The sequence below is a fragment of the Pteropus vampyrus genome, unplaced genomic scaffold (assembly GCF_000151845.1).
Source record: "Pteropus vampyrus isolate Shadow unplaced genomic scaffold, Pvam_2.0 Scaffold76, whole genome shotgun sequence".
Classification (NCBI taxonomy): Eukaryota; Metazoa; Chordata; class Mammalia; order Chiroptera; family Pteropodidae; genus Pteropus; species Pteropus vampyrus.
The window spans coordinates 4,914,258-4,926,588 of record NW_011888857.1 but is presented as its reverse complement, the minus strand read 5'-3'; the positions used below and the strand labels follow the sequence as shown (position 1 = coordinate 4,926,588).

The 12,331-nt window shown below is 32.8% G+C and overlaps 1 protein-coding gene across 1 annotated transcript in view; it reads left to right on the top strand.

Moving 5' to 3' along the window:
- Positions 1 to 12,080, top strand: part of ANO3 (anoctamin 3) — a 361,383-nt gene extending 349,303 nt beyond the window's left edge. The window contains 6 exon segments of the mRNA XM_023532087.1: positions 1,376 to 1,509; positions 2,391 to 2,543; positions 5,929 to 6,076; positions 9,696 to 9,776; positions 9,961 to 10,066; positions 11,881 to 12,080. Coding sequence (XP_023387855.1) covers positions 1,376 to 1,509; positions 2,391 to 2,543; positions 5,929 to 6,076; positions 9,696 to 9,776; positions 9,961 to 10,066; positions 11,881 to 12,063 — 805 coding nt within the window. The 3' untranslated portion in view covers positions 12,064 to 12,080.
- The last annotated feature ends 251 nt before the right edge of the window (positions 12,081 to 12,331 follow it).

Below are 12,331 nucleotides of genomic sequence, written 5' to 3'. Positions count from 1 at the left end.
TCCCTTCCTATCCTTGGCTTACCTCTTTGAAACCTAGGGTTTGGGGAACATAATTTGAAAATACCTGAGGAAATTAGATGTTAAGTACCTAGTACAGGATCTGACATGCTGTGAATACTTCATAAACACCATCAAGACTGTGTAGTGGTCAGTACAGTATTAAGAATGATTTTTATAGTTATTATCTGTGGACTTTTATACATACCATACACTTTGGACAGCACATTTTCACCATGGCCTTGTCCAGTGGTCAGCCTGGATCGTGCATATCAAATCCCAAGTGTACAATAGCAAGGGACATCCCGTTGGTATTTTCCCAATAGCTGGGCAAGGGCATTGCTGAAGAAAATCTAGCAGGTGTGGGCCAGTCACTAAAGCAATGATTTTCAAACTTTTAAACCTTAATTCTCTTTCTTCAAGTAAAATCTTAAGCAGAACTGAAATTAATAAAAAAGAAAGGTGCACACCTGCCTCAGTCTCAACCTCCAGCCCCTTTTTCATTTCCATGGGGCCCCAATGGCAGCCTCCGTGAGACTCAACAGTGAAGCACTGCTTGACATTCTGGTCCATATGTGGTTGTTCTTCCAATTCTCACTGAGTTCCTAGGTCCATGATTAATTAAAACTCAGAGTGCGTATTAGTCACTGAGTCCTCTGAAATTTACTTCATTCTATAGGTAATTTCATTTAACACTTAAAATAATTTATTACTCAGAAATCTACAGTGTATGCATACCAGGATGTTTCTGAGTCAGAAAATTTCAAGACTACTGAGCTAGACTCAACACAGAACCATTGCCTATAAATTATTGTTCACTATAGTAGCAGAATGTAATCACTAAATGCTCAAACCTTTTGTGAAGTGACTTGTTAAAAGTCATACAGCTGATGCATTGCAGGATGGGGACTAGAACCTACATGTCTTAAAACCCTATCTAAGGCTCAGTTATTTAATGTGAAACATGGTTTTACTCATGTTCAGAGAGCACAGCCCAGAAGATTGTGGGTTATGAGCAACAAAGGGCTCAGATGCAATCATAACAGGCAACATAGGAGTTTAAGTATTTATGTAGGTGGGTATAAGGAGGAATCATAGAAACATGTTCACCTAAGCAATATCAGGAAGCATCTAGGTATATGGGGGGATTAATTTCTAGATAAATATGTAGGTGCTAATAGGGTGTAGTTGAGTTCTAGAAGACTGAGGCCTATTCTCCCATGCTAAACTTAAAAGATGAGACCATACACAAATGTATTCAATTCCTAAGAATGCCTAGTGTAATCCCAGGGTAGTTGGTGTTTTCTCTTTTCTTAATACACTATAAATTGTTCACTAAATGGTTAAACAAGAGCCCTTCGTCTGCTCTGTGTTGTAGGTTGATCCAGAACTGGTGGTCAAGACATAAAATCAAGCGGGGAATCCAAGATGCATCTATACCTCAGTGGGAAAATGATTGGAATCTGCAGCCCATGAATATTCATGGACTGATGGATGAATACTTAGAAATGGGTAAGGAAGAACCTTCTGAGGACTTCCTGATTCTGTTTTTCTATTTCACTCAGGCTTTGGCTCAAGAAAGAAAAGCCTCTCTCTCCTTTCCAACTCCAAGCATCTTAAAACACATCTGCACCTTTATCTCAGCAGAACTAGAGAAGAGATGAAAGCGGTGCCCTTGGAAGGCTCACACATTTTGTCCTCTGTCAGCCGTAACATTTAACCTCAGTAGAGATTTTTCTCGTAATGAATCACCTAGCTTTTGAGCAATATTTTAAAAGAACAAAATAAAGCTGAACTCATTCTTATGTAAAGAAATATACTGTCCCACCCAAATAAAGCTATAATTCTTTTTCACAATATACCTTTGCACAGACCTAGTCTGAGCCTTGGCTTCTTTGAGAAACATATTTATATTAAGAAAATAAGGATTCCCATTCTAAGTATTAAAAAAATCACTGTGTGATTTTTAAAATCTTGACATTTGCTTGTTCTCTTGCCTTCAGTTTTCTCATCCATAAAAAGAGAGGAGAAGGTTAGGTCTCTTGGGTCTCTTCCAGAGCTCAGCATTTTTATTCAAGGCCTCCTTTTTGACTCCTTTTGTCTCTACTTCTCCTTCATGCTGTGTAGCATAGAGGTGGAGAGAACATAGACTTTCAGTGTATTGAGATCTGAGCTTGAATGTAGGTTTTAACATTTTCTAGTTTTCTACCCTTAAGCAAAATTACTTAACACATAGGAGCTATCATTTTCTCAACCGTAAAATGCGATAAGTATATTTACCTTGTAGGGATGTCGAAGGGCAACTTAAGCAAAGCACCTAATATGGCGCAAAGAAGACATTCGATAAATGATCTTGTTTACATTACTAATTCTCTTATGTTCTCCCTTTACAGTTTTACAGTTTGGTTTTACCACCATCTTTGTTGCGGCTTTTCCTCTGGCCCCTCTTTTGGCTTTGTTAAACAATATCATTGAAATTAGGCTGGATGCATACAAATTTGTCACACAGTGGCGGAGGCCTCTGCCAGCTCGAGCAACTGACATAGGTAAGATTCGGGAATTAAAAGTGTTTGCATTGCTAGGACCAAAATGTGGTTTGATCTTATTTAACACTAATGTGTGCTTCTATTGCTGGAGCTCCCTTCCAGCCATAACAAAACTGAGCAGTTTTAGTTAACAAAAGAATGAAATGGACACTTACTTAGTTGAGAGTAGGTTCATACTGAGCATGCTATTTCATAAACTTGTTTGTAACTACAAACAAGTAGTTACAAGGGATCTCATATATATCTTTCTAAGTTAATAAATAGAGTTCTGCATCATTCTTTACAATTGTTGTACAGATTTCTATTATATGTTGTATGACATTAAAAAAAAAATCAGTCCCCTAATTAGAGATGTTCAGATTGCTTCATTTCTCACTATTATAAACAACACTGAGGTGAACATCTTCGTCTATACTTTGTCTGATTATTTCTTCAAGATAAATTCCTAGAATAAAATTCCTATATCAAAAAGCATATACATTTAAAATTTTCATAATTTGTCATGTTCTTCAGAAATGTTGTGCCAGTTTATACTCCTACCATAAGTGAAAGAATGCCCATTTCTGTATTTCCTCAACAACTCCAAATGTTATTACATACTTAGCAATCTGAAGAGGAAAAACTGATACCTTGTTATACTTATTTGCATTTTTATAACTAGAGATTAAATATATTTGTATTTCTTCTTTACTAATTGTATTTATATCCTTTGGCCACTATATCTGATTTGGTAATCTTTATCATATTAAGAATATTCACCTTTTATATGTGTTATGAACATTTTCATATGCTAGTTTTTAATTTTTTTACTCTATAATGAATAAGACTTTAAAGTGTATATAAAATCAAATTGTTATATAGTTATTATTTATGGCATTCTTAAAAAGGTCCTCCTGATTTTCACCCATTGTTTTAATTTTTGTTTTGAATTTTAGACCCACATGTGTTGTTTGACTTTTGTTTGTTTGTTGCCATTTCATGATTTTATTTAAAATATTGATCTATCTGGAATTCATTGTTAATAAAAGATATTAAAATTCAAATCCAGCTTTTTTTCCTAATGGATAGCTGATTTCCCCAAAATCATCCATATTGTTTTTAAAAAACTTGTTTGAATTATCTCTGTTATAATAAATTCTACATAGACTTAGGCATGTTACTAGAATCTCCATTTGTCTCATTGATTGACTACTTATTCTTGGTATACTGTTTTAATAAACTGTAGTTTTGTAATAGAAATTCTAAGTATGTGGAAAAGCTAATTTATACTTTTTGGGGAATTTTCTTGCTAAAGGATTATCCTTTCAATTGATATTGCCATTTATATATTCAACAACCATCAAAGTCAACAGAATATATTAATCTGTAGAGATTTCATGCCATTCAATCTGAGTTCCCATTTTTTGAAGCAACTAAAATTTATTATTTTAATTTGATGTTATTTAATTTGGATATATTCATTATTTTATTCTTTTAAAAATGTAAGCACCATAAAGAAAATCTAAAAAAATAAATCAAAGAAGAAAAAATAAAACTCCAAGTTTAGCTTTATTGTTTATTGCACCTTCCAATGCATAGATTACTATTTTTTAAACTTTGCTAGATTGTCTTGTTCAAACCGGACAACACTAAGATATAAAAAGAGTCAATAATAATCCTCTCTCTCCATTTACCTTTCCCTTCTACCTCAAGGAATCAATGAAATCAATTAGGCATGTATCCTTTATCCGTGTTTTTCTTATCATACAAATATACAAAAAAAATACTTATGAACATATATAGGGTTCTGCTTTTTTTCTTCATGGATATCTTCTAGCTCAATACATTTTAAGAGAGTAGTAATAATCATAATATGAATGTATCATAAATCTTACTAAATTTACTAAATTTACTAAATTTTCTAAATTTACTAAATTTTCATTTACTAAATTTACTAAATTTTCCCATTACAAACAGGAATAAACATAAATATAGCTATAGATATAGAAGTAAATATAGAGAGATAGATATTATATATACATTACATATCACATATCCATATATATGTATGTACAATATGTCTGTAGTATAGATCCCAAAAAGTAGGAGAAATGTATTCATATTTTAATTTTAAAAGATATCAGATTAATTGCCACAAATGTTGTAACAAGTCATACTTCAAACAACTACGTAAGAGTTTCTGTTTTCCTAACCCCCTAAATAGCACTGGATGATATAAGACTTTCAATCTTCAACAATCTGGTGGATTTAAAAAAAAAAAAAATGTTTTCCTTAAGGACACTTTTCTGAATACTAGTGATCGAAAACTTTTTAATATATTTATTGGTTATTTGCATTTTCTTACCAAATTCTCTTGGATTCTTTGCCCATTTTTCTCTTGCTTTATTAAAATTTTAATTCATTTTTGTATATTAGGTATAATAACTATTTTTCCTTTTTTTTTGTGAAGGACATATTTTCTCCCTGGATATTGTTTTCTTTTGACTGAATATTGTTATTTTTATAAAAATATATGTTAACTTTTGATGTATTCAGATAGTGGTTTTGTTTATGAATTCTGCTATCTTGGTCTTATTATCTCCCAAACCAGGGAATGCTAACATCATTTTTGTTTTCATGTTTTTATTTGCAACTGAATGTAGCCACACTATAAAGATTTTGAAAAACAAAAAGTGTGTATAGGGGAGGACAAACAGAGAAGTTGTCATGCTATCCAATCACCTTTATCCAGCACTTTGAATATTTTTTCCAGGACTTTTTGCTTTATATATAACATATCAGTATTTTTAAAGCTAAGTTAATACTATTTGAAATATAATTTTGTCTATAATCAATAGTATATTGTTACTATATGCAACTTCAAAAGCTTTCTCAATGATGTCAGATTGGCCTCTTAAGAAGTAGAAAATGTCAGTTAGTGATTTTCAGATCTTGACACAAAACTAGTTTTACTTTCTTGTATTTTTAATTTAATTTAATTTAATTTTAATTTAAGAAGTCACTTAAAGGCAAAACCTATGGTGAATACAATTATTTCAGACTTGGTCCAACGATGGAGAACTTGAAGAGTTTTGTTTGTTGTTTTTATTACCTCAGCAAGTTCTATTTAGGCTTTGAAGCAATTGTGCCATGTTTCATTATTATAGACATGAACCATTCCCAATGATATTTTAATTTTCAAATCTTTCTAGATAGAGGTCTACCTTCCCTTTGTGGAAGAGTATTCAATAGCTGTTTTATCTGTAGTGAGATACTATACCAACGAATTAAATAATGGACAGGGCTATGCTTCCAACATAAGTAAAACATTTTTTCCAATGTAAGATTGGTTAGAGGATTTTAATTTTTTTGTATTATTCACTATTTTTAATCTTTCTCCTATTAGGTATCTGGTATGGAATTCTTGAAGGAATTGGTATATTGGCTGTGATTACCAATGCATTTGTAATTGCTATTACATCTGATTACATCCCACGTTTTGTCTACGAATACAAATATGGCCCCTGTGCAAGTCATTTTGAATATGGTGAAAAGTAAGGTTGAAATTTACACATTTTCCTGACATATTTTATGTTTGTAATTAAAATGAGAACTTATTGGGAAGTTTTGTTCTGTAACCATTAAGGGCAATGTTTCTGATCATTGCATTTATACTGTATTTATTGAATGAAATCAAGCGGGGTTATAAGAGCAATGATGTTTTCCAGTAAATAATTTTAGAGTCTCTCTATATTTTGACTTGGAAGTGTATCACTGCCATCAGAGTATTAAAGAATGTTATAATGTATTTAAGAGTCAAATTTAGAATGGAAGAAACTGTAGAAATCATCCAGTGCAATCTTCTGTCTATGTAAATGGGGAAATTGAGGTCCACGCTGTTCATCAAACTTGGTGAAAAAAAATACAGAATATGAAGAAACTGTCAGAATATGACTAAAGATTTTTCTAAAGGAATTTACAACTAGCTGTCTTGTGCATTACAATATGTTTAAAGGCCGTCTTGGCCCCAATCCAGTAGATACTGATAGCAACCTCCGTACTCCCCAAGTCATGACAACCAAAAATGTTTCCAGACATTGCAAGATGTCACCTGGGAGACAGAGTCACCCAGTTTATAACCACTGCTTTAGGGGCTATGGGTATTTCAGCTCTTTCCTTCCTGAAGGCAGTAATTAAGGAAGAATGCAAGAGAATACTGGACTCGGGGAACAGAGAGAAATTGGAGTTCTAGCTGGCGATTAGCCTTAGGAAGTCGTGATAGGAGATAGCAGTGAGAGGAGAAGCTGCTTCTCCTTCTTCCTTCAGGAGTAGTTTTGGGCATGTGTCTTATCTGGATGCAGGACATGTGCCCTAACAGGCTGAGCCCTGGTTTAGGATGAAGTCAACCCTTAGCTCTACTGTTGAACTGACGTTTTCACAGAACACTGAAACGCTTGTCTGAAAATACACGTTTCAGTTTTTCAAAAAGAGATAATAAAACATGAGATTTTATTTCATATTTTTAGAGTCATGTCCAAAGATTTTAAATTGAAATCAAACACCCCTAAGTTCAAGTTCTAACTTTGCCTTTTACTCAAAGGCACCTCGTCAGTCTGGGCCTATGATTAAGAAATAGTGCCTGAAGTTAACATTTTATGTACTGTAAAACACTATAAAAATATAAAGTACTTTTAGTATTAATATTGAAAAAATCCCATTTCTCTTAATTCAGAATTCTCTAGGAGCAGATTTTAAAGCTTTAAAATAAGTAGACACATTTGGCAGCCCTCTTTCTTAACCGCAGTATTTGCTGGTGTCTTTCCTGCCACCTAGTGGCAGAAGAAAATTAGATGGGTTGGGTATCCCTTTACTTTCGGGGCCTGCCTTTCAGGTAGATCGCACCAGACTCTATCTCCATGTTGAGTGACTAGAGATGCAGAAGGCTTATGTGAAGTTGAAACTACAAGTACATAGGATCCTGTTATTAATGCTTAGCAGCTAAATTGGAATAGATTCATTCAGACTAGAAATTTTCAGAGCAAGATGACAAAAGGATAAGATGGCAATGAAGAGGAGGGTATTGGCAAGTTGAAATCATAAATTATGAGGTAAGCAGGGAATGGAGTGAAGCTAGTATAGTTCTATAATTAAGAATTCAGGCTTTAGAATGAAACAGATGTGTATTGGAATCAGGTTCTGACAACCGTTTATCCTGGCATTGGTTTTCAATGTGTGGTCTGCAGATCTCCTTCAGGGTCCATGAGGTCAGTACTATTTTAATAATAATATGAAGACATAATTTCCTTTTTTCACCATATTAACATTTGCACTGATAGTACAAAAGCAATGGGGATAAAATTTTCTGGTCACTTTGCATAACTCAGGACAGTGGCAAGAAAAAGTACTGCAAATGATTGTATTTCTCAGCTATATAATCACCATTATAAAAGCACCAGTAAGAAATTACAGAATGTCCTTGATCAAGCAGTAATAATTATTAATTTTACCAAATCTTTATCCTTGAATAAGTGTCTTTTCAGCATTCTATTTGACAATATGCAAAGTGTATATAAAGTACTTGTGCGGATTGTTAGAGTTGCAAACTCAACAAACTTTTTTAACACAGAATGATTGCCAAAGTGTAATTATGAAGGCTGTGTATTTAGCAGACACTTTTTCTTAAAATGCACAAAACTAACTTGTTCTTTTAAGGAAACTAATTGACGGTATTTTTGCCATTAATATATTTCAAGCTTTAAAGTGAAAATTAGAATTTTTAATAACATTTATCTACCACTGTGAGCTTGAAAGTTTCCCAAAACTTATAGATTATTTTTTTCTAATGAAAATCAATGGTTGTATTAACATTTGTGGCTTTTCATAGTCTATTGTGAAATATATATTAACATTTGGAATATCTGAATAATTCGGCAAACAAATATTTTCCAAATGACCCATATTTGATGTTAAAGATGAATTAAACAAAAGATGAATTAAAAATTTAAGATAGACTTATGGATTTTAACATAAAATTCATATGAAAACTTCACTAATAACACTTAGATTCCACATTACAACTAAACTTTAAGAAATGACCACATTTGCACTTTATGTGTAATATCAAAGAAAGATATTGACAGTTATCTGAAATGCTATTAAAATAGTCCTTTTTCCAACTACTTAGCTTTGTGAGACCAGATTCTCTACTTGCTCTTCAACCAAAACAATATATTGCAACAGATTTAACACAGAAGTAAATATGAGAATCTACCTGTCTTCTATTAAAATAGACATCAAAGGGATTTGCAAACATGCAAAACAATGTCATTGTTCTCGCTACAATTTTCTTTTGGAAAATACAGCTATTTTTCTTTAAAGTGTATTTTTTAAATTTAAAACAGATCTGATAGTTATTTTAAATGAATTATTAGATAAATATTTTCTGAATTTCTCTTTTAATTTCTAATGTGTTAAATACCAGTAGATATAGCCCTATGAAAAAAGCTCTTTGATATCCCCAATAATGTTTAAAAATGTAAAAGTTACTTGAGACCACAAATTTTGAGAATTATAAGGCCTAGAAAAAGTTATTTAGTCTCTGTAAACCTTAGTTCTTTAATCTATATGATGAAAATTAAAATATATATGTCCTAAGGTTATTGTAAAAATCCACCCTGACCACTAGGATAGGGATTTTTGCCTGTTTTGTTCATGGTTGAATACCAGGCATCAAGAATTTTTCTAACAAATTGAGATTCTCAATAAATATGTCTTGAATAAATTAATAAATAAATCACAAATAAACATGTTTATTGATTGCCTGCTTAATTATAATTAACCAAATAGTATTAAATGCATATTTATAAAATATATATTTGTAGTGTTTTAATCCATAGGACGTAATTACTACAATGCCTAGTACATAGCAAATAATAAATGTAAGCCAAATGAAAGGATAAGGTAGAAACTGAAAGTTGCAGACGAGAATCTGTCTCATAAATGTACAATTACAGATGTAACGGGAGCTAGGAAATACAATCAGAGAGACTGAGATGCTAGGAGTTAAGAATGAAAGGAATAATGGCACTTATTAAATCTTGTCATTCGTAATGAAGAAATTGGACTAGAATTTTATGAATCTCTGAATCACATGATACATTTCTTTCCTCCCAGTTGTTTAAAGGGATATGTCAACAATAGCCTGTCCTTCTTTGACCTGAGTGAGCTTGGCATGGGAAAGTCTGGTTATTGCAGGTACTGACTTATGAATTATAGATGTCTTTTCTTCTTGCTTTCACCGTTCCATCTCTCCCCTCTACATGTTAATGAGTACATTTAAACTGTCATTTTGGATTTTAGCAAATCAAGAACACTTGGAACCTCCATATTTTGGTCTGTTTTTCGATTTTGTGTGTGTGTGTGTGTGTGTGTATTTTAGATACCGAGACTACAGAGGTCCTCCTTGGAGTTCCAAACCCTATGAGTTCACCTTACAATACTGGCATATCCTCGCTGCTCGATTGGCCTTCATTATCGTGTTTGAGGTTAGTCAAAAACTGACAAAAATTACTGTAGGTAAGCGCTTTTCCAATTGATACAGTAGTTGCCTCTTTGAAGTCAGTTCCTTACTGACTTCCAAAAAGGGACTTGAGTGTATCCCAGACACAATGAAATTGCTATAACCAGTGCCAGGAAGAGCAAGAGCTGAATAGCGTTAAGGTAGGTTAGTGGGTCTTTTTACCAGAAAACCAAGATGAAAGCTACTCGACTCGCATTTGAACTGAGAATTAGTATTGAGCATCGCAGTAACCAAATTTAAAAAGGAAAGGATAGTTTTCATCATCTATTAAAAGAATCCATATCTATTTATCAGGATGGAGAAACTTATTTTCTGAACAATCAACTGTAATTAGAGTTGCCTGGGAACACTTTTATAAAAAGTACATAGATTTTGATTATCAGGGCCATGCGATGATATTTAATTGTAGTCCCGTGAAGAAATTTTGGAGAAGCTAAGAATTATTGCCTTGCTTAGCATCAAACCAGGTTGATATAGTGAAGAACTTGGCACTGGAATTTACTGAATATCTATTCTCTAAAGTCCCCAAAGGTCTATGGAAGAACTTTGAATGTATCTGTTTCTTATGGCCAAAATTACAGAGAGAAAAAATAGCCAGGAAAGAATCTCTTGATCTGCTTTTCTATGGGAAAATATGACCTGTTTTACTATGATTCATTGTGTAATGCAGTTCCCTAGGATACATACAGCAAGCTCAGTTTAAAAAGTGTCTTGAATTCTTCTTTTCCATGTAGAGAGACTATTGTCACAAATTCTTTGAGGTAAATGGTTTTTTTTTTTCCATAGATCTGCCTAACTCTATCAAGTATCAGATTTTTTTAATTTTCTGAGAAACTGAAAGATCAGTCCTTCTTCATGAAAAAGGATACTTTTATAATAATAGGAGGTAATATTTAAGTAGTGCTTATACTGTGTCAGGTACTCCTTTAAACCTTTCACATAATTTGTTCATTTAATCCTCATACTAACCTTGAAGAATACTATTATTATCACTATTTTAAAGGTGAGACACAGAGAATGTAGGTGATTTGTATAAGGTTACTCAGCTAATGAGTGACAGAGTAGGGTTCAGACATAGGCATTCTCATTCAGCATCTGTACTTTTAACCACAGGCATATTATATTTTGATTTTTGCTCCTACTTTTTTATATATATAACACTTTTGTCAGTCTATTTTTTAAAATATTTTTATTATAGAAGAATTATGTAATAGACATAACATTTTTAAAGCAGTTATAATAATATAGAACTTAGCAGGGTAGATGTTCTGAAAAATGTATGTACTAGAGGTTGAGTCTAATCTCACTATATTCTATGTGGTTGTAGACTGTGTATTACCATCTATCAGACATGGGATTTCAACGGATGTAGTCTTTCTCATCCATGTATAACAATTATATCATAATAGTTTTATATCATAATAGTTTTATAGTTTTATATCATAATAATAGTTTTATATCATAAAACTATTATATCATAATAGTTTTTGCATAATATATAAGGATTTTATAGATGTGAATTTGATTCATTCAGTATTTATAAGGTGATTTCAACATGTGGCTGTGAAAGAGAAAACAATTCTTTGTTTTCTCTTAATACTTACGAGATTTAAGGCAATAGTAGTATTCCAATATAATTTTTGAAAATATTAATATTCCAGATGATACTTACCAAGTTCTGATGATTGTGAGGCAAGTGCAACATTGTTTATGATTGTTGTTTTACAATTAGCATTTCAGAATTTTTGAAAAGTCCACTTTTCCTTCTTAAATTTGCAGCACCTTGTTTTTGGGATCAAGTCATTCATCGCATACCTGATTCCAGATGTACCAAAGAACCTATATGACCGAATACGACGGGAGAAGTACTTAGTCCAAGAAATGATGTATGAGGCTGAACTAGAGCATTTGCAACAACAGCGGAGAAAAAGTGGTCATCCTGTTCACCATGAATGGCCTTAGTTGGTACCTGTTGCCCAGTAGGGGCAATGCTATTAGTGGGAACGACAGCAACTTCAAAGTCTAGGTGAAATCTAGGAGGAAAGCATGCCTGGCATACCATATGTATAATATTCTACTTGGAAATGTATCACAGCCATCTCTGGGATTTGGAACACCCAGGCTTCTGGGTGTCGGTGGGGAGAAAATAAAAGATGACTCATGACCTTAAAAAATGGTTATGTTGCCATTGCAGGAAGCCAGGATCTAATTCTTAGAACCAGCCTCAGGG